The following is a 23,727-nucleotide window of genomic DNA, read 5'->3' on the forward strand; positions in this document are numbered from 1 at the left end:
CAACTGTCCGTCCTGTTATCACCGCCCTAGCAGCAAATGCAATCGCCTCATTGGTTTTTGATTTGCCAGTCACGAATAGCGGCCCCCGCTACGCAGGTGTTTAATACTACGTGCAGTGTAATTGGCTAGACACTACCTGGACAACCTTTATTGGCGAAACCGACACGTCATTCATCACATTCGCGCTCTGATTGGTTACCTACACCTGCTAAGCCCAGCGTCATAGCAACTTCTGTTTAACATGCCCCACTTTGTGTTCAGTGTAACATAACAGGCAAATGACAGAGGCGCTGCTGTAAGATTCCTACACAGTCTCTGCTGATTGGCCTCTGGGAGCTGTTTGGGCCCATGTCACGTGACAGGACCCAGGGACTATTTGAATGTCAGTCAAGGCCTGTTTCCCTTCCCCCAAAGTAACATTTGAGGTGCTCTGAGCCTCCTTGCTTCCTGTATTCCAAGTTAAAGGCGGAACCGATGGACTCACTGTGGCGCCACTTCTTCCTCTCTGAGGCGCAGAGTGTTTGTATCATGTGCAGTGACTGGGCCTGACTTATGGGCCTGGACTTATGGACCCGCCCTGTGCTGACAATCTGTGCCTGGATGGGCGCCGCCATATTGGAATTAAAGTTCACCTTTAAGTTAACTTTTAGTATGTTATAAAATGGCTAATTACATTTCAGTTGGCTCTCACTTTTTCTTTTCACTGATTTTTATTTGCTTTTTTTTAAAAAAAAGAATGTTAAAGAACCGGCCAGTTTCAACCAAACAGTAGGGCTGAAAAAGGAAGAAAATGAAGCGTAAACAATAGGTTAAACCAACGGATCACAGAGTGTTATTGATATAAAGAGTTCAGACTGACGATTCATTTGGGACGTGAAATATTCTAGTGACTCGCGGCTGTGAGAGGAGGCGACAATTAAAGAGAAAATGGATAAATAAAACTAGAGAAAGTGTCGGCATTGGCAAGTCAGTACAACAACGGTCCTGCCTAAAGGTGCCCATAGACTTTCAGATTTCTCTCCCAAACGACCAATTCTAGTGCACTCCGACGAATCCATCAAATTAATATGAGGTTAGTGGGGACGGTCATGCGTCTTAAAGGGATACTGTCATGGGGAAAAAAATTTTTTTCAAACTGAATCAGTTAATAGAGCTGCTCCAGCAGAATTCTGCACTGAAATCCATTTCTCAAAAGAGCAAACAGATTTTTTTATATTCAATTTTGAAATCTGACATGGGGCTAGACATTTTGTCAATTTCCCAGCTACCCCCAGTCATGTGACTTGTGCTCTGATAAACTTCAGTCACTCTTTACTGCTGTACTGCAAGTTGGACTGATATCACCCCCTCCCTTCCCCCCCCCAGCAGCCTAACAACAGAACAATGGGAAGGCAACCAGATAGCAGCTCCCTAACACAAGATAACAGCTGCCTGGTAGATCTAAGAACATAGAAGAAATTCCAGTGGCACACTGAATGCTGAAAAAAGTGTTACATTTATTCACCCAAATACATACAGACAAGGGCAACGTTTCGGACCACTCGGGCCCTTTGCCCTTTGAGGCTTGACAAAGGGCCCGAGTGGTCCGAAACGTTGCCCTTGTCTGTATGTATTTGGGTGAATAAATTTAACACTTTTTTCAGCATTCAGTGTGCCACTGGAATTTCTTCTATGTACCTACATGACCCGCATGGCAGGAGTGGGTCCTCCGGTGTAGCACCTGGTAACACAAAGGCTACATGATCAGGGGTGGAAGCACTCTACCATATTGTTGTGGTAGATCTAAGAACAACACTCAATAGTAAAATCCAGGTCCCACTGAGACACATTCAGTTACATTGAGTAGGAGAAACAACAGCCTGCCAGAAAGCATTTCTCTCCTAAAGTGTAGGCACAAGTCACATGACTGGGGGCAGCTGGGAATTGACAATATGTCTAGCCCCATGTCAGATTTCAAAATTGAATATAAAAAAATCTGTTTGTTCTTTTGAGAAATGGATTTCAGTGCAGAATTCTGCTGGAGCAGCACTATTAACTGATGTGTTTTGAAAAAAAACATGTTTTCCGATGACAGGATCCCTTTAACGATTTTTCATCCGACATTGGTCAGAAAATCGCTTGTGCAGGTTGGAAGATTTTCATTGCTTACAGTGAAACGTATCCATTGTCCAGTTGTTTGCAGGGCCGAGCAGGCGCTTGAAATGGTCTTTGTAGTTGATGGAGAAATCGTACATTTAAACGATCGGTTCAAGATAAGCTTGGTCTTACAATAACAAAAGGATCTTTTAAAAATCTTAACGTCTATGGCCACTGTAAGAGCGATCTAGAGTGAAAGTGTGGAGAGTGTTTGCAGTTGGAAGGAATATATATATATATATATATATATATATATATATAGACAAATACAAGAGTCCTCTGCACTCAGCCCATTATAAATATATTTAAGACAGAGACATTTTGTGCTACTGCTACTAAAAATGCCTTACCCTTTAAACAACACAGGGATTGTTTGTCCATATATTGCAATATATTTAAGCTGAACAACTACGTCACACTCATCCCATATCTGGCCAGTCCTATGCTCAATTTTCATCTGATTCATTAAGAATTCTATGGTTTAATTATACATTTTATAAAAGGGACGAATACGTTTTACCTGCAACTTACTTGCTGCTTTCAAAGTAAAACTCCCAAACTTGGCTGCCCTTTTATTAGACACCAGTGGGATCACCTGACTATAGCTGGGAAGGGTGGGAGCTACAACATGGAGCTGGTCACTGCTCCTGTATAAACTATAACAAACAAGGGAAAGTAAAATGTATAATGAAGCAATAGAATTCTTAATGAATCAGATGAAAATTAAGCGTAGGACTGGCCAGATATGGGATGACTTTGACGTAGTTGTTCAGCTTAAATATATTGCAATATATGGACAAACAATCCCTGTTTTGTTTAAAGGGTAAGGCATTTTTCAGTAGCAGTAGCACAAAATGTCTCTGTCTTAAATATATTGATAATGGGTTGAGTGCAGAGGACTCTTGTAGTTGACTATATGTATTTTGTGGTCACAGCCTCATTGCACCCCCGCCTAATGGTTTTAAAAAATAGTGGTGAGCACAACTTTCCCTTGTTTGTTATATATATATATATATCAATGATCCCAGATTTTCCTACATTTTTTGTGTCTGTCCATAAGTATGCTGGTCAGTTTTTCCTTAGTCATTATCAAATTTAGTTTTTTAAATGAGAAATGGGAATAAACTGTCCTATTGTTATTTTGTCTGCCTGGAAGTTAATAGATCAGGGATGCACCAAATTCACTATTGCTGAGCCCCTGAATCCTTCGTGAAAGATTCCGCCGAATATCAAACTGAATTCGAACCTGTCAGGGCCTCACAGTTTAATTAGGGGAGAAGTCCAGACCATTGAGAAAGAATTAGATATATAAAGTCCAGTATGCGGAAGGATCATAGTCATGTTTCCATAAAAGGTCCAAAGACAAGTGGCGAACGGTCGTGACCAGGAACAAAGCAGAAGGTCAAATGTCCAGGAAACAACAAAGAATTAGCAACCAGGAATGCCAAGAAGTGAGACCTATTTTCGGACATCAAACCTGTGTCCTGGAGTTCCCTTTAATTAGAATTTTTGTTCTGTTTTTGGAGCGATTATGTCACACACCCGGCACAATGATGTCAGTACACGGCCCTGGGCACCGCCATCTTGTCTATGAAGCAACCACTCCTGACAGAACCCTAATCTGCATATGCAAATCAGGAATGAGGAGGAAAAAAGTGTTAACATTTCTTTATTTCCTTGTTTTGTGACAAAAAGTCACATGATTTTAAGGATTTTGTTCGACCAGGTGGGAGGATTTGGCTATATCCTCTATCAAAGATTCCAATTGGTATTCGATAAGGCATTTTGTGGATCTTTCTTGAGATTCATTTGTACTCTGTGACAGTGGTTTGCTTTTTGGTAGCAAGTTGGATTATATAATGAATAAGATGTTGGAAGGGAAGAGAGAAACCCTTCACCAAGAAAGGAGACATATGGACATATTCTCAACTTTCAGATTTGGTGATAAGTCCTTCCAAGAAGCTGCCCAAGATGTCCAACCCAGGCTAGTCTTGTTGAGTTGAGGAAACCCAAGAAGTGGGTGTTCAGGTGTCCAAGGCTTGGGTGCCCTTATCTCAGGGTTCTTGGCTGCCGTCTTCAAGAACTGTTCTCTTTCACCAAGGGCCATTCCTCTGCAACACTGGTTTGTCAGGTCAAAGTCACCAGTTTCCCTACAGGTCTGAGCTGCAACCTTCTAGGCCTTGCTTCTCCTTACTTTGTGATCAGGAATCCTCAGGAGGGCTCAAGCCAACCCTGGATCATTAACATTTCAGGTTGTTTTGAAGGTTTTGGAAGCTCTGAAAGGAGTTTTAATTGTTTCTTATCTAGACAATATGCTGCCTTCCCTCTGTTCTAAAGAGTTGGCTGCCTCAGTTCAAGGGGTCTTCCTCTTCCAACTTTGAAGAGCTGAAGGCAGTACAGGTGGCCCTTCATTGCAGAGATTTGGTTTCAAGACCAATCCATTCAAGTACATCAATTATCCAGCACACTTGGTACATCCAAAGTCTTTTTCTCATAAGGTGCCCGCAATGAAATGTGTTCACCTTCACATACCTCCAATTTGAGAATGTATAAGAATTGCAGCACTCCAGTTATGTGTTAAAACCGCCTTAATGGTACATTTGGAATAAAGGTGGTTTTAACATCTATTTGGAGTGCAGTAATTCTTATACATTCTCAAACCTTTCAAGCTGCCTGAGATTAGTTAGTTCAGTATTGAGTCCAACAAGGGTAGGAACCGCGCAAGTTGCTGCTCAATGTGACCTGGGAGATGTTACCTTTGGCCCAAGAAAACCTAAGAGATTGGACTTCCAGGTCACCTGATCACAGCGGTGCATTTTCTCAGCAGAAAAACCCTACATCTTAGCCAGTGGGGAATTGTTCTATTGAAGCAGTGGTGGGGTGGGATCTGCATTGTCCACATGACATAAAACATCTGCTAAGGTTGGGGCCAGTATTTCAATTTACCTGACTCATGGGAAGACCTGCACCTAACCTGCCATTACTGATCTACCCCAACAACAATCAAAAAAGCCCCTAGATCCACCCTCCTTTGGGGAATATATTTGGATAACTCCTGAAAAATGATTATTTTTATTATATTACATTTAATAGTGTCAACATAGTCTGGAGCTCCTCACAGACATTATACATCTTTCCCATCAGTCCCTGCCTGCCTGGTGGGCATGAGAAATAATGGGCACCACCACCTACTAAGCAGCTCCCTACCAGGGGAAAGCAGTGCATGTTCCATATAATATTCATATACATAATACTATCAGGAGCTAATTAACCTTCCTGTATGTATTTGGGGTGTGGGGAGAAAACTGGTCACCCAAAGGGAACCCCCACTGGCACAGGAAGAACGTTCACATTTCTTCTGTTGGAAACGAACCTAGAACCCCAGAGCAGTAAAGCAGCAGTACTATCCTTGGGTGACGGTGCTGTCTCATAAAATGATCATTGTTGCAGTTCTGCAGGATCTATTGGCAATTTTCTTTCAGTTAGGGAACAATCTGAGGGTTCTATACTGCTCCAGTTGGGGGTGTCTCATACATACAGAGCCAGTAAGGGAAGGCAGTGAGCTGGAGGAGTCAACTGGAAATCAAGGGAAGGGACAAGATCTGAATGAACCTTTATACCCAGCAGCATCTTCTAGACAAAGGCTCATTCATTCGACTGTGATGGTATTTGTGCCCTCCACCGGGCCCAGGTGAGAAGAAGGGCAGAATTTTCCTCCAGTCATTATTCATTGAGAAAGCCCTGAGAAATGGACAACTATGGGACATTACAGAAACTAATAACAATGCTGGTGTCTCCTGCAGCACCATGAAAACAATATGGCAGCTCCCGTTGAGATATGGCACCTCCCTCCTCCCATATGTATAAATACAAATATACAGAGAAGGAATGTTCTGGGCACACAATAAGCTATACCCTCATACTGTACTGTCTAAGGGAATCAATATGGCACCTCCTCCTCCCATATGTATAAATACAAATATACAGAGAAGGAATGTTCTGGGCACACAATAAGCTATACCCTCATACTGTACTGTCTAAGGGAATCAATATGGCACCTCCTCCTCCCATATGTATAAATACAAATATACAGAGAAGGAATGTTCTGGGCACACAATAAGCTATACCCGCATACTGTACTGTCTAAGGGAATCAATATGGCACCTCCTCCTCCCATATGTATAAATACAAATATACAGAGAAGGAATGTTCTGGGCACACAATAAGCTATACCCTCATACTGTACTGTCTAAGGTAATCAATATGGTCCCTCCCTCCTCCCATATGTATAAATACAAATATACAGAGAAGGAATGTTCTGGGCACACAATAAGCTATACCCTCATACTGTACTGTCTAAGGGAATCAATATGGCACCTCCTCCCATATGTATAAATACAAATATACAGAGAAGGAATGTTCTGGGCACACAATAAGCTATACCCTCATACTGTACTGTCTAAGGGAATCAATATGGCACCTCCTCCTCCCATATGTATAAATACAAATATACAGAGAAGGAATGTTCTGGGCACACAATAAGCTATACCCTCATACTGTACTGTCTAAGGGAATCAATATGGCACCTCCTCCTCCCACATGTATAAATACAAATATACAGAGAAGGAATGTTCTGGGCACACAATAAGCTATACCCTCATACTGTACTGTCTAAGGGAATCAATATGGCACCTCCTCCTCCCATATGTATAAATACAAATATACAGAGAAGGAATGTTCTGGGCACACAATAAGCTATACCCTCATACTGTACTGTCTAAGGGAATCAATATGGCACCTCCTCCCATATGTATAAATACAAATATACAGAGAAGGAATGTTCTGGGCACACAATAAGCTATACCCTCATACTGTACTGTCTAAGGGAATCAATATGGCACCTCCTCCTCCCATATGTATAAATACAAATATACAGAGAAGGAATGTTCTGGGCACACAATAAGCTATACCCGCATACTGTACTGTCTAAGGGAATCAATATGGCACCTCCTCCTCCCATATGTATAAATACAAATATACAGAGAAGGAATGTTCTGGGCACACAATAAGCTATACCCTCATACTGTACTGTCTAAGGTAATCAATATGGTCCCTCCCTCCTCCCATATGTATAAATACAAATATACAGAGAAGGAATGTTCTGGGCACACAATAAGCTATACCCTCATACTGTACTGTCTAAGGGAATCAATATGGCACCTCCTCCCATATGTATAAATACAAATATACAGAGAAGGAATGTTCTGGGCACACAATAAGCTATACCCTCATACTGTACTGTCTAAGGGAATCAATATGGCACCTCCTCCTCCCATATGTATAAATACAAATATACAGAGAAGGAATGTTCTGGGCACACAATAAGCTATACCCTCATACTGTACTGTCTAAGGGAATCAATATGGCACCTCCTCCTCCCACATGTATAAATACAAATATACAGAGAAGGAATGTTCTGGGCACACAATAAGCTATACCCTCATACTGTACTGTCTAAGGGAATCAATATGGCACCTCCTCCTCCCATATGTATAAATACAAATATACAGAGAAGGAATGTTCTGGGCACACAATAAGCTATACCCTCATACTGTACTGTCTAAGGGAATCAATATGGCACCTCCTCCCATATGTATAAATACAAATATACAGAGAAGGAATGTTCTGGGCACACAATAAACTTTACCCTCACTTTTACCAATAAAGGTTTCCGAGTAAGTGAAGAAGGAAAAAGAATTTAGGGGTTCAGAATTCAGATCTGGACTGGATGTTGGCGTGTGAGATTCCTCTGGACACTGAGCCCCATTCATATTGTTGTATCACAGTGAATTCAGGAACAGAAGCCCCTTGTATTCAGCAGGCTCTGGTAACAAACTGCCAGCCAGTCCCCCCCCCCAATTGTCTGAAGGGGAACCTGATCTCCCCTGGGCCGTGGGTAATGTGCCAACCTCAGTGCCCAGATGGGGAGGGGAAGCAGAGAAATGGCTGTTGTCACCAAACTGCCCTACATTCTAAGAGTCACACATCCTTCCAATAAAATCTAGTGATATATTAATAAAGCAGACACTTGGAGGAAGTGTAGATTGTTAGCTCCTACGGCTCTAGGGGTTGTTTGTACAGGTAGCAGGAAGTCTGATGTGCAAAGGAAAATGCCCTCCCCAATAATCAGAGTTACAGATCAGCTATATTCATGTCTTACCTGAAAACGTTAATATTAAAATCATTTGTGTTAAGGTTTGTTTCTCTTTATCCCCAGATAAAGCAGGTTTGGGATTTCCCCCAGTCATTGCTGCTGGCAGTACCCACCTGCATCAGGTTTCTCTGTGCTCTGATTGGTCACAGGTAGAAAGGGATGGGAGGGGGTCTGGAATATATCTCCATGGCAACACCCTCCAGCTCTCACCTGCACTGCACACCTGTACTGAGGGAACATCGACTGCCTACTACACATGTCCTCCGAAGAGAAAGCCCCCGAGTCCTGGCCCCCAAGGGCCCATCTCAAAACTCCTCCCTATGTAAGTGAATATATATATTTATATACCCAGTCAGGCAGCCGTAGCCCCCCGTGTGCTGCACTAAGGAGACAGGTGTTGGGAGTTGCAGAATGTCTTAGCCTCAGCCGCAATGAGCTCCTCATTTTCTATCTTAGCCTTCCGGATTGCTGATTTACAACATTTATTACAGTGTTTATATTCATTAAATGCAGCTTCTGTCCCTACAGATTTGTAGTTATTAAATGCCTTTCTCTTCTTCCCTATTAACTCCTTTACTTCTGTATTAAGCCACACAGGATGATTCTTAGAGCTTCTACGTTTAGTCCTTAAGGGAATAAATTGAGAATAGTAATGATTTAATATCATTTTAAAGGACAACCATTTCTGTTCTGTGTTTTTAGCTGAAAACCTAATGCCCCAATCAATACTCTGTAGGACAGCCCTCAAGGCACTAAAATTAGCTTTTGCAAAATTCCTGGTTTTTGTTGCCCCAGTATATATTTGTTTTTTGCACCAGACATTAAATGATATAACATTATGGTCACTATTACCCAGGGGTTCAATGACTTGCACATTTGCTATAAGTTCTGGCTCATTAGAGATCACTAGATCCACAATAGCATTTTTTCTGGTTGGCTCCTCAACAACCTGTGCCATAAAATTGTCCTGGCAGTACTTTTGCTCCTGTTAATATTTGGGTAATTACAATCCCTTCCATTGGAATATTGGGGTGTGCATCACCTTTATAGTAATTCTGGGGTGTTAATAGATGGAAATTGATGGATCTGCCCTATTCCAAGCTACTATGTAACTATTCATGTGAAACAGGTAAATTGGGCCGGGGGGAATTGTGGGACAGACTATTGACTATAGACTATTGCTCAGCTTATTGAATCAATTTATTCTTTGCACAGTAGAAATATTACATTTGAAGGGGAATTAGAGTACCTACGTGGTTGTCTGTACCAGTACAGGAGTCCTGGGCTCTTCTTATAGTGGGGCCCTGCAGATCAACAGTGATATAAATAGAGGTGGATGGCAGGGAATATGGAACAAGATGGAAACAGGGGAGACAGTGGGGCAAGATAGAGACAGTAGGGCAAGATAGAGACAGTAGGGCAAGATAGAGACAGTAGGGCATGATGGAGACAGTAGGGCAAGATGGAGACAGTAGGACAAGATGGAGACAGTAGGGCAAGATGGAGACAGTAGGACAAGATGGAGACAGTAGGACAAGATGGAGACAGTAGGGCAAGATGGAGACAGTAGGGCAAGATGGAGACAGTAGGGCAAGATGGAGACAGTAGGACAAGATGGAGACAGTAGGACAAGATGGAGATAGTAGGGCAAGATAGAGACAGTAGGGCAAGATGGAGATAGTAGGGCATGATGGAGACAGTAGGGCAAGATGGAGACAGTAGGACAAGATGGAGACAGTAGGGCAAGATGGAGACAGTAGGACAAGATGGAGACAGTAGGACAAGATGGAGACAGTAGGGCAAGATAGAGACAGTAGGGCAAGATAGAGACAGTAGGGCAAGATGGAGACAGTAGGGCAAGATGGAGACAGTAGGACAAGATGGAGACAGTAGGACAAGATGGAGATAGTAGGGCAAGATAGAGACAGTAGGGCAAGATGGAGATAGTAGGGCAAGATAGAGACAGTAGGGCAAGATGGAGACAGTAGGGCAAGATGGAGACAGTAGGACAAGATGGAGACAGTAGGGCAAGATGGAGACAGTAGGGCAGGATAGAGACAGTAGGGCATGATGGAGACAGTAGGACAAGATGGAGACAGTAGGACAAGATGGAGACAGTAGGACAAGATGGAGACAGTAGGACAAGATGGAGACAGTAGGACAAGATGGAGACAGTAGGGCAAGATGGAGACAGTAGGGCAAGATAGAGACAGTAGGGCAAGATGGAGACAGTAGGGCAAGATGGAGACAGTAGGACAAGATGGAGACAGTAGGACAAGATGGAGATAGTAGGGCAAGATAGAGACAGTAGGGCAAGATGGAGATAGTAGGGCAAGATAGAGACAGTAGGGCAAGATGGAGACAGTAGGGCAAGATGGAGACAGTAGGACAAGATGGAGACAGTAGGGAAAGATGGAGACAGTAGGGCAAGATAGAGACAGTAGGGCATGATGGAGACAGTAGGACAAGATGGAGACAGGTAGGGCAAGATGGAGACAGGTAGGGCAAGATGGAGACAGTAGGGCAAGATGGAGACAGTAAGACAAGATGGAGACAGGTAGGGCAAGATGGAGACAGGTAGGGCAAGATGGAGACAGTAGGGCAAGATGGAGACAGTAGGACAAGATGGAGACAGGTAGGGCAATATAGAGACAGTAAGACAAGATAGAGACAGTAGGGTAATCTGTTAAATTGCCTTGTATGGTGGCCATCCATGAAGAAAGAAGCCAACAGTTTTATTGCTTCTTGCACCCTCTGTGCCACATCCAAGCCTAGCCATCCTTTCTATGTGGTCTCTGTTCCCTCTCGACCTTGGACCCCTTAGCCATTGACTTCATTGTTGAACTACCACCTTCCAATCATTTGGGTGGTAATAGACCACTTCAGTAAGACGGCGCATTTCCTTCCCTGATGTGTTTGAAGTGTCCCATATTAAACGTGCGATTTCCGCTTTTTACCTTTGGATACCGCCTATTGAACTGTTTGCCTGAACTCTGCTTTCTCATTGGTCCCAACTTCGACTTCAACTGGTAAATGCCGGGAGTTAGTAGGACGAGGTAGAGACGGTAGGTTTTCATAATCACTATAATACAGGGCAACTGTCAGATTTAGGGATAACTACATTTTATTGCTGGAAGCTCAGGGGTGGAACTACCACTGGTGCACTGAAGTCCTCCCCTGTTTGGCTCCGCCCCTGAGGAAGCTGCTACCGTTTGGCACGGACAATGCAGCTGCAGGAGATCCAGCCTTGTATTATCATCATGTATTAATATATGTGTATCAATGATGCAGCTCGTTACGATAATTACCAATTACTACAATGATGAAAAAGGGGGCACAGGACAGAAGTAGGATGGAGTAGATCATCCTAGAATGAAGGTCCCCAAAAATTGTTGTGGGCCCATTTATTGTTCTGGCAGGAACTTTTAATCTGGTTCTGATCCACACGTTGAATCTGATTTCATCCTTTTCTGTTTCTATCCCAGACCTTCCCGACCAGCCTGGACTTCCCTGGCCCTCCAGTGTCTGCTGGCCGCAAGCTACTTATAATGACAGTTGGAGCAGTCAGTGCACTGGCCATTAGTGTCCTAGGAGTACTGCTGGCCACTTACCTTGGGAGAGCTTCCTGCAGCCAGGTAAGGGTGCTGGCACTGCACAAAACAGTATACTAGCACATCACTGTAACATAAAGAACCCCTTCCTATGCTGATGGTGAGATCTCCTTTCCTCCCCACCAATGAATCAGTAATTCCCCCTCTCTTGGTAGGGAATCCCATAACCTGACTGTCCTTACAGTAAAGAACCCCTTCCTATGCTGATGGTGAGATCTCCTTTCCTCCCCACCAATGAATCACTCATTCCCCCTCTCTTGGTAGGGAATCCCATAACCTGACTGTCCTTACAGTAAAGATCCCCTTCCTATGCTGATGGTGAGATCTCCTTTCCTCCCCACCAATGAATCACTCATTCCCCCTCTCTCTTGGTAGGGAATCCCATAACCTGACTGTCCTTTCAGTAAAGAACCCCTTCCTATGCTGATGGTGAGATCTCCTTTCCTCCCCACCAATGAATCACTCATTCCCCTCTCTTGGTAGGGAATCCCATAACCTGACTGTCCTTACAGTAAAGAACCCCTTCCTATACTGATGGTGAGATCTCCTTTCCTCCCCACCAATGAATCACTCATTCCCCCTCTCTTGGTAGGGAATCCCATAACCTGACTGTCCTTACAGTAAAGAACCCCTTCCTATACTGATGGTGAGATCTCCTTTCCTCCCCACCAATGAATAACTCATTCCCCCTCTCTCTTGGTAGGGAATCCCATAACCTGACTGTCCTTACAGTAAAGAACCCCTTCCTATGCTGATGGTGAGATCTCCTTTCCTCCCCACCAATGAATCACTCATTCCTCTCTCTTGGTAGGGAATCCCATAACCTGACTGTCCTTACAGTAAAGAACCCCTTCCTATGCTGATGGTGAGATCTCCTTTCCTCCCCACCAATGAATCACTCATTCCTCTCTCTTGGTAGGGAATCCCATAACCTGACTGCCCTTACAGTAAAGAACCCCTTCCTATGCTGATGGTGAAATTTAATTTCAGAAAATATAGGAAAGCTCAATTAAACTGTAAATTGTGGATTGACCCAGACAATGAAGGTGGCTCTGATCCTGCTGCCAAGGCACAATGTGTATATGTACAATTCAGTGTCGCTTGTGTTGTTACATTAGAGAGAGGTGGCCACTTACCTGCCAGCACAGCTGAATGTGCAGAATGAGGCGTCTCTTCTCCTGGCACTCAGTGACTTCACGGATCAACGTTCATCCCTGGGCATCACCTGCGACCTTAAAAATGTAAGTTAAATACAGGAAGGACACACGGGGGGCTACTGAGCCAGAGGGGGGGGGGACCTATTGAAATTCCTTCTGTTATTAATTCAACTAAAAGAAGCCAGTGCTTATGTGACCCCCCATCTCTCACCCACCAGCACCTGATGATTTATCATGGACAGCCGGAGGGATGTGTGGCACGCAAGATGGAATCCACCGAAGCCCTGCCATCTTGTCAGGACCTGGAGATCTACTTTCAGGCTGTGCTGGTAATCCAACCCATTGAGCCCTATATTCATCCATACAGGGAGTCCCTAAACTCCTCTTACCTCCTGCACAGACTTAGCCCCATATTCATATATGCAGGGAGTCGCTAGGTCCCTCCCACTCCCTGCAGAGGGTCAACCCTCTATTCATTAATTTATGCAGGGAGTCACTAGGCCCCTCCCACTCCCTGCAGAGGGTCAGTCCTACAGTATATTCACACTAATAGGATTATGTTTTGTGTACAAAATAACTCTTGTTGGTGCCCCTGAGCCCCACATCTCACTGTTTGTCTTTGTTGGCAGAGGAACGTCACACTGGGTCTGTCCCTGGATGTACAAGCGGTTGCCGTGGGCACGTTAGGGAGCCTGGCCACTCTGCTGTGCAATAACAAGCCCACCTACCTGGTGACCACTCTTGCTGGTAAGTACCCTGTAGCTGCAAAATCAAGCAACGGATGATCCGGGGGAGGGGGTGTACGAGACAATAAAGAGATTCCTATACAAGAAAGATTATTCTGCACCCAGGGCACTAACACCCCCTCTAGTCAAACTACATAGCTGACCTACTGTCTCCATTATTGATGTGCAGGTCAACTAAAAGTCAACCCAAACATGACCCTAAACTGATCTAAAAACACCCGACCCTAACCTGGCACCCTCCCCTGTTTATAAACCTCCTCTAGCCCTGCCCCACCATGATGTCACAGAAGGGGGTAGGGCACATGGAGGCAGAAGTGGGGTAGGAGAACCCTGTGGACTTCAAGCCAGCCCACACATCATTAGTCTCCATGTTGTCCTGTTCTCTCCATCTTGTCCTACTGTCTCCAAATTGCACCACTGTCACTATCTTGTCCTGCCGTCTCCATCTTGTCCCATTCTCTCCATTGTCCTACAGCAACTGTAATCATCTTGCCCTACTTTCTGCATCCACTGCTATTCTCACCATTGTGTCATACTTTCTTGATCTTGTCCTGCTCTATTTGTCCTCCTTTTTGCCCTACTATGTCCACTTTGCCCGACTGTCTCCATCTTGTCCTACTGTCTCCATCTTGCCCTACTGTCTCCATTTTGCTCTACTGTCTCCATCTTGTCCTACTGTCTCCATCTTGTCCTACTGTCTCCATCTTGTCCTACTGTCACCATCTTGTCCTACTCTCTCCATCTTGCCCTACTGTCTCCATCTTGTCCTACTGTCTCCATCTTGTCCTACTGTCTCCATCTTGCCCTACTGTCTCCATCTAGCCCTACTCTCTCCACCTTGCCCTACTGTCTCCATCTTGCCCTACTGTCTCCATCTTGTCCTACTGTCTCCATCTTGTCCTACTGTCTCCATCTTGTCCTACTGTCTCCATCTTGCCCTACTGTCTCCATCTTGCCCTACCTGTCTCCATATTGCCCTACTGTCTCCATCTTGCCCTACCTGTCTCCATCTTGCCCTACCTGTCTCCATCTTGCCCTACTGTCTCCATCTTGCCCTACTGTCTCCATCTTAACTTACTGTCTCCATCTTCCCCTACGGTAGCTATTGCCCACCCTTTATACCTAGAACTGCTCCTCTTTGGGGCCCATAAGGACATCTCTACTGACCAATCAGCTCACAGGTGAAAGGGACAGAGCATAACGTAGGCATCAGTCAATGGCTGCTCTGAGCTATGTTCTATGTATCGCCCCCTTCAGGCAGTGTCAGGTCTGTACGTGATTTCCATGTTGAGTCCCATGTCCTTTCTCCATATTATGTGCCAGTTATACGTTGTGTTTGTGTTTCTAGCGCCGGCCAAATTCCAGGAGAGCCTTGTAGCCTGATCTCCACACAGTTGCCCATCACCTTCCCAGACACCTGATGCCAGACCCACCGAACCCTGCGTCCCACCTGCATCCCCCTGTGACATTGTCACCATATAAATAGATATATTCAGTTTGTGACGTGTGTGGGTTACACTTACTTACTAACACCATCTCTGAGTACAGTACCCGCACTACCTGCACCAGAGCTCCTTCGCTGCTGTGTAAATACATTAACTTGCCATGGCTTTCATTCATTCCCAATAGAAAAGCAGAAACATTATCCGTCCATGTGATGATTGTGTTAGAATAAAGCTAGTGTCTCATTCATTCCTATGGAAGTCAACCTCTGACTGGTGGCTTATAATAAGAGCAGGCGCCTGATTGGGTGCAACAGGTTAGTGGGAGGGTACAGCTGGCATTAGGAAAGTTTGCACCATAAGTACAAGAGACAGGTAAGTGGGTATCAGGAGTGGGTGGGACGGCAATTTAAAGGTAAGAGACAGGTAAGTGCTGGGGGTGAAGCAGCCGTCACATGGGAATCTCCTGGTTTAATGGCTGATCATTTCTATGGAGATCATGGCTGGCTGTATTATGGGATGTTGAGCTGTATAAGGGGAGGTACCTTTGGACTAATGATGGGTCCAACCCAATAACTTCCTGAACACAATTTCCCCATGTTGCTTCTTCTCCCCATGGACTGAATACACTTTAGCCTGGTCCAGCAGCCCTGCATTTGCCTTGGCCAATCTTTGGGGGGGGGATGTTTTTCACTTCCCGTCCTTGTGCCGAGCTCTTTTCCTCCCGACTGTTCTGTTATTGCCCAGATCTCTCGTTTTCTCCTGATTTCCCAGAACCCTCACTGTCTCTGCTGGTTATTTAGTAGCACATTATGGTGAGGACTGGAGGAGATGTAGGACTTCACTGAGAAAGGCAGGTGTCACAATTCTCCTTTAACTGCACCATTTTGGTCTGATAGAGACTGTTGGTAGCCACAAGGTTGTCCTCACATAAGAGGGTAGAAGGGCGACAGTTACAAAGCCCAGCGGCACCTGGTCATCATGTCCCACACGTCACCTTCTCATTACTAGGGTTGTTTATTATAAGTCTTGTATATGATTATACGCCCCCCACAGGAGTCTGGGTAATTGGGCAGACCAGGGTTTCTCTAGTTTGCCCAATACTTCCAGGTCTCTTTCCTTAAAGGGATACTGTCATGGGAAAAAAAAATTTTTCAAACTGAATCAGTTAATGGTGCTGCTCCAGCAGAATTCTGCACTGAAATCCATTTCTCAAAAGAGCAAACAGATTTTTTTATATTCAATTTTGAAATCTGACATGTGGCTAGACATATTGTCAGTTTCCCAGCTGCCCCCAGTCATGTGACTTGTGCTCTGATAAACTTCAGTCTCTCTTTACTGCTGTACTGCAAGTTGGAGTGATATCGCCCCCACCCTTTGCCCCCCCCAGCAGCCTAACAACAGAACAATGGGAAGGTAACCAGATAGCAGCTCCCTAACACAAGATAACATCTGCCTGGTAGATCTAAGAACAACACTCAATAGTAAAATCCAGGTCCCACTGAGAGACATTCAGAAGGAAAAACAGCAGACTGCCAGAAAGCATTTCTCTCCTAAAGCGCAGGCACAAGTCACATGACTGGGGGCAGCTGGGAAATTGACAAAATGTCTAGCCCCATGTCAGATTTCAAAATTGAATATAAAAAAATCTGTTTGCTCTTTTGAGAAATGGATTTCAGTGCAGAATTCTGCTGGAGCAGCTCTATTAACTGATTCATTTTGGGAACATTTTTTTTTCCCATGACAGTATCCCTTTAAGCTCTAGGCCTCTTTCTATCTAGACATGGAGAAAACTTGTAGAAAGCTTCTCACTGTATAAATTAACAAAATTGCTACAAACCCCTGCTTCTTATCCTGGCAGAGACTGAAACTCCCTGAATGCTCGTGTTGTTTGAGGACGACAGGAGTTAATAGACTAGCGTTTGCCAGGGTGCTGGAGCGGAGTTAAAGGAACAGTTCAGTGTGAAAATAAAAACTGGGTAAATAGATAGGTTGTGCAAAATAAACAATGTATCTAATATAGTTAGTTAGACAAAAATGTAATGTATAAAGGCTGGAGTGAGTGGATGTGTAACATAATAGCCAGAACTCTACTTCCTGCTTTTCAGCTGATTGGTTACCAGGCAGTAACTTGAGGGGGGTCACATGGATCATATCTGCTTTTGAATCTGAGCTGAAGGCTGAGGATCAATTACAAACTCACTGAACAGTTATGTCCCATGTGGCCCCCCTTATAGTCACTGACTAACTCAGAGTTAGAGAGCTGAAAAGCAGGAAGTAGTGTTCTGGCTATTATGTTACACATCCACTCACTCCAGCCTTTATACATTACATTTTTGCCTAACTAACTATATTAGATACATGTTTTATTTTGCACAGCTTACGTACCCAGTTTTTATTTTTATACTGAACCGTTCCATTAAGATAAAGCTCACAAGCAAAGCAGGAGCCGCTGGGGTGGAGAAGTTCTATAAATTACGTGCCACAATCTTGCCCTGGGGTTATGGCGGTACAAGCGGCCCCCAAATAACAAGTCCTATACAAAGAGCAGATAGAGTCACTTTATTGAAGCGAGTGCTAATGTAGCAACAAGTTGCAGTGTCATAGAGGGACATACACAACATGTAAATATAGACATGACGGGCCCTATCACAGGGCCACAATTAGGGGACACTTCTTGTCCGGCCCCCCACACAGTGGCATTCTCCTACAGACAGGAATGATAAATACAGTCACATTGGCATCAGTGGGGGCCTTGCTGGGGTCTGGGTCACTTTTCCAGGGAGGAGGGGTCGGTGTCTCGGTGCATGATGATACGAGTGGGACAGCCGGAGAGGAACCAGAGGAACGGCACAGCCGGGAAGGTGCAGGAGACAGTAATGTACACAAGGGGGCGCCGCTAAGGGTTTTTGATTGGCAGGAGCCTTCGGAACAGCAAGATATGTGGTTCTGCAGAAGAGAAAAGCCATGATCAGAACCATAAACCCATGTGACCTGCAGCCAATCACAAAACATCTGCTCACATGATGTCACAGACGTGCGGCCAGCAGAGCATGCTGGGAACATGAGCCAATCTCTAGGATGCACTTACCTGGCTCATGGATCATGTAGTGTACCCAGCCCTGACTCTGCTGCACCCCCAGGTTCCTCCATTCCGATTCTGACATGAGATGGGTCTTGGGCACCCGCTTTGCTATATCCTTGGGTAACATGACGTGCCTGCAAGACAAGATGCAAAGTGTTAGTTCTGCTCTACCAACATGGAGGGCCCCAGCAATCTGCCAACTGATCATGTGATCACGACCTGCAGGGAGGGAAAAACGGAACATTCTGCAAAGCTGAATATGAAATTATATTAGAAAGGGTCTATTTTCTGGTTATTTGGGCTCTAGTGCCCAACACTTCCAAACGGCGGTTTCTAAAGCCGGGCCGGTTCCCTTTCTGGCCAACAGAGATATTGTCACATTCAGCAAGTTGCAAAATGCCATGAAGGGATGCTGGGAGTTGTAGTTTAGCATCTAGAGGCACACAGCTTCTCCACGACGTCTAATGATTTAATATCAACGGCTTCGATGTTGCTTATTTAATTTCCAGGCTTGGAGGGCTACTGCCAAACAGAGCGTCCTGCCAGTCCACATAGGGGCTACCAATAGCCAACTGCTAGGAAGTCTTTTCATGCTGGTGTTGCTCCCCAACTCTTTTTACATTTGAATGTGGCTCACGGGTAAATGTGGGGTCCCCTGTCAATGCAACCAGGATTGCTGCATAGTATGAAGTAGAACTATAACTCCCAGAATCCCGCAGTGCAGCAGGACAGAGGATTACTGTAGGAAGGCCCTGCCTCTCTCATGTTACAATAACCACAGTTCCCTATATAGAACTCCTATGAATGATTTGATAGGGGTCCAGACCACAGTTATCCAATCAGAAGGCAAAGCTCAGCAGCCATGTGTTCAGAACGAATGAAAGAAAAGCTGCCAGTTAGTGACACGGTTTAACCGGACATTTCTGTCCCTTTATTCTTTGCTGAACAGTGAAAAACCCTGACATCCCTCTGCAGCACAGTCAGACCCACACTCCTGCCCCTGGATTAACTCCCCAATAGGATTTCTGGGCTCCTGTAGGCAAGTGGCAGAATTAATGTGGGGAAATCCCATAGAAAAGCGACTTCCCCCTACTCGCAATTTCTACTACCCTGTCCCAGGCTAACCAAGAATATTCTCTAGTAGCCCATATCCAACTGCCGCCCGGCCATCCCTAACCTGCTCTTCTCTCCCTTTCCCCATTACTATCAATGGCACGACCATTAACCCTGTTAACCCCAGATTAATACTACCGCCGAAATCTTCTTCCTGCGCAGTATTGCCAAGCTCCACCCCTTTCCCCAAATAACAGCCACTAATCCATGCCCTTATCCCATCTAGACTATTGCACCCTCCTACTAACCGACCTCTCTCCCCTCCAATCAGTCTCACACTCTGACATAGGACTGAGCAAACACTTAGCTGTCTGGATAGAAAGTCCTTCTGCTGCCAGTTCCCTCATTCCAGCCACAGCAACTGCCACCTCTCAGCTTAACCCTCTCTATCTTGTTGCTCCTTCCCTCTGGGATCCCTGAATTCCTCTGCAAGGAACCCACTCTCTCAATCTCTCCCTTGTGGAGCACTAGAATATTAGTGTTGCCACTTAAGGGGCCAAACAATATTAGACGCAAGTTACGCAACCAAAGGTTAGGGCTAATACAGTCAGCACTCTGGCTGGGGGTAACATGTATGTGTGTGTGTATATATATATATATAATACACAAAAGCCATGAATATCTTGTAAATTATATCCTTATAAACGGTGAGTTCTGATGTCATCAGTTATAAACGGTGAGTTCTGATGTCATTTCTGTCACATGACTCACTGAAATTTGTGTATTATAATAAATAAAGTACCCCCAGTTGTAAAATATGAGGATATTAGAAGTTACCTCGGAGTTCCATGACCTGTATAAAAACACTCGGCCTTCGGCCTCGTACTTTTATATGATCATGAAACTCCTCGGTAACTTATAATATCCTTATATTTTACAAGAGGGGTACTTTATTCACTATATATATATATATATATAGATCCCCTGCCATTGTGCACATGACCCAACACAGCCACTTGAACGGGAGCAATTTAGATAAAAACACAAAACTACAGTTACTCCCAACTAGAGTGTAGCCTTTAATAGCCCTCGCCTGTCGTTGCCGATATCTTTTGGCAACAGCTGCCCTTTAAAGGGGTGGTTCACCTTTAACGTAACTTTTAGAATGGCCAATTCAAAGCAACTTTTCAATTGGTTTTTATTTATTTATTTTTTTAAATAGTTTTATAGGTATTTGCCTTTTTCTTCTGACTCTCTGCAGATTTATAATGGGTGTCGCTGACCCCATCTAAAAAAACAAATCTCTGTAAGGCTACACATGTATTGTTACTTTGTGTATTTATAATCTTTCTATTCAGGCCTCTCCTATTCATATTCCAGTCTCTTATTCACATCAATGCATGGTTGCTAGGGGAATTTGGACCATAGCAACCAGATGGCTGAAATTACATACTGGAGAGCTGCTGAATAAAAAGCTAAATAACGCAAAAACCTTAAAGGAGCAGTTCAGTGTACAAATAAAATAAATATGTGCAAAATAAAAAATAAAATGACATTACATTTTTGGCTAACATACAATATTAGATACATTTTTTATTTTTCACAGTCTGTCTATTTACACAGTTTTTACTTTCACACTGAACAATTCCTTTAAATAATAGAAAATGAAAACCAATTGCAAATAGAGTTGCCACTTTTTTTTGGAAAAAAATACCGGCCTTCCTATATATTTAATTTTTTTCCCTATTAATAACATTGGGATCAACCATCATTTTTACTGGCCAGACTGGTAACTAATTGTCTCAGAATATCCCTCTCTACATGATACTAAAAGTGATCTCAAAGGTGAACAACCCCTTTAAGGGACAATGCCCGAACCAGTGGCATAACTGGATATTACTGGCTCCCACAGCAAATCATTTCAGCAATTTTATTAAAGGGCTGGTTCACCTTTAAATTAACTGTCAGCAGGATGTACAGAGGGATATTCTGAGACAATCTGCAATTTGTTTTCATTTTTTTATTATTTGTGGTTTTTAACTTATTTAGCTTTTTATTCAGCAGCTCTCCAGTTTTTAATTTCAGCCGTCTGGTCGCTAGGGTCCACATTACCCTAGTAACCATGCATTGACTTTTATAAAAGTAGGAATGTACCGAATCCACTATTTTGGATCCGGCCGAACCCCTAAATCCTTCGTGAAAGATTCTGCAAAATACTGAACCGAATCCTAATTTGCATATACAAATTAGGGTGGAAAGTGGAAAACATTTTTACTTCCTTCTTTTGGGACAAAAAGTCACGCAATTTCCCTCCCCGTCCCTAATTTGCATCTGCAAATAAGGATTTGGTTCGCCTGGGCAGAAGGATTCGGTGCATCCCTATATAAAAGACAAGAATATGCATAAGTGAGGGTCTACATAGAAAGAGGAGTAATAAAAGTAGCAATAACATTTATACTACATTTATAGCCTTACAGACCATTTGTTTTTTGATGGGGTCAGTGACCCCCATGTAAAAGCTGGAAAGAGTGATGAGAAGGAAAATAATGCAAAAACTATGAAAAAAAATAAATAATGAAGACCAAATGAAAAGTTGCTTGTAATGGGCCATTCTATTACACACTAAAAGTTAACTTAAAGGTTAACCACCTCTTTAATATCTATTGGAATTGTATATGAATTAGGGCCTGTGTTCCTCCTGCCCCCCCCGCACCTTAATTATATTTGCCCTCCTGGTGTGTACTTTTATATAATCTACAGTCTGGTCATTTCCCTATGGGACCAGACTGTAAATTATATCCTTATAATACACAAAAGCCATGAATATCCTGTAAATGATATCCTTATAAACGGTGAGTAGTGATGTCATCAGTTATAAACGGTGAGTTCTGATGTCATTTCTGTCACATGACTCACTGAAACTTGTGTATTATAATAAATAAAGTACCCCCAGTTGTAAAATATAAGGATATTAGAAGTTACCTCAGAGTTCCATGACCTGTATAACTCGGCCTTCGGCCTCGTACTTTTATATGGTCATGAAACTCCTCGGTAACTTATAATATCCTTATATTTTACAAGAGGAGCTACTTTATTCACTATATAAACAGCGTGTTCTGATGTCAGAACGCATAGTTTATAACAGGGGCCCCAGGCCGCTGAATTTGACGTTGTGCGTCTGAAACGGAGCAGAATTTGACGCTGGCGACCAAAATATCGACTCCAACCCCCCCACAAAATGTAGATTATAATGCATAATGTACCCCCCTACTAGAAATGTATAAAGATATAAATGATATAAATCTATTTATAAAGATATAAATCAGAGTTATGTGACCTGTATAAAGACACTTGGTCTGCAGCCTGGTACTTCTCTATGGTCACAGAACTCCTCGGTGACTTATAATATCTTTATAAATGACAGTAGGGGGTACATTATCCACTATATATTGTACAGACTTATCCAGGGTGGAGCTTTCCAGACAAATGTGGCTACTAATCCAAAGCCCAGGCTGGTTTTAAAAGTACAAACTAGTCAAAGTACAGATTTGGGCTACTTTTTGGCCCTTTGATTGGTTTGTAATTTAGAAACCAGCCAAAATGTTTACTTGCCCTAATGTGCTGAGCCGGTGTGTGTCCCGATGCATGTTGGGTAATGTAGTCTTTGTGTAACAAGTGGAATGTAAGACTACAATACCCAGCATGCACTGGGACTGACTTGTGTACAAGTTCCCACATTGTGGCCTCTGTCCCCCAGTCTCCTGCTCTTCATCTTTCTCACTATATTGGGCTGTTTTTGGGCTACTTTTCAAGTGCCTCTTGGCTGGTTTTATTGCTGAATCTGGAGCCCCTGAGCTACTCCACAAAGGCCAGTGTGGTTACTATAGTCCCAGACCCTAGCAACCAGCCAGGCTGCTACATTAGTGTGTGTATAGTAGTATAATGGCAGCTGTTGTCTGTGCCCCAGAGCTACAAATAAAGGCTGGGGGGAGGGTGTCACTACAGACAGATGACAGTGAGGAGGGAAAGTGTCAGCTTTGGGCTGGTCCCTGTTATTGGGCCGCTGAACCCCAACTCCTCACAAGTCAGCAGAATAAACCTGTGGATGAGGGAGGATGCTGGGAGATGTAGTCCAGCACATGGAGGGAACTTGCCACGCCCCACTTACCGGTACTCGTATAGTTCATCATCGTACTTGTCCGAGTAGTAAATGTTCTTGGCGGACATGGCGCTGCCGCAGCTCTCAGTCTCCTCACCAGACTCACACTGACCGTTACGCGCCA

The 23,727-nt window shown here is 43.8% G+C and overlaps 2 protein-coding genes across 3 annotated transcripts; one reads left to right on the top strand and one right to left on the bottom strand.

Moving 5' to 3' along the window:
- Positions 1-227: 227 nt before the first annotated feature.
- LOC121397605 lies at positions 228-15,556 on the top strand. 2 transcript variants are annotated; one of them, XM_041574616.1, is made up of 7 exons: positions 228-1,072; positions 8,414-8,672; positions 11,836-11,985; positions 13,080-13,202; positions 13,337-13,447; positions 13,748-13,865; positions 15,213-15,556. In XM_041574616.1, the coding sequence occupies exons 2-7, from the start codon at positions 8,607-8,609 to the stop codon at positions 15,245-15,247; spliced, it is 603 nt and encodes a 200-aa protein (XP_041430550.1). In that variant the 5' UTR covers positions 228-1,072; positions 8,414-8,606; the 3' UTR covers positions 15,248-15,556. The 2 variants fall into 2 exon arrangements, with proteins under 2 accessions (XP_041430550.1, XP_041430551.1); XM_041574617.1 differs by lacking the exon at positions 8,414-8,672.
- A 2,297-nt stretch (positions 15,557-17,853) lies between these two features.
- cks1b.S (CDC28 protein kinase regulatory subunit 1B S homeolog) lies at positions 17,854-23,696 on the bottom strand. The gene is made up of 3 exons (NM_001171736.1): positions 23,613-23,696; positions 18,398-18,525; positions 17,854-18,255 (listed from the first exon to the last, which is right to left on the bottom strand). Exons 1-3 carry the CDS (start codon positions 23,669-23,671, stop codon positions 18,206-18,208), a joined length of 237 nt encoding a protein of 78 aa, NP_001165207.1. The 5' UTR covers positions 23,672-23,696; the 3' UTR covers positions 17,854-18,205.
- Positions 23,697-23,727: the final 31 nt, after the last annotated feature.

The sequence above is a fragment of the Xenopus laevis genome, chromosome 8S (genome assembly GCF_017654675.1).
Source record: "Xenopus laevis strain J_2021 chromosome 8S, Xenopus_laevis_v10.1, whole genome shotgun sequence".
NCBI classification, from domain to species: Eukaryota; Metazoa; Chordata; class Amphibia; order Anura; family Pipidae; genus Xenopus; species Xenopus laevis.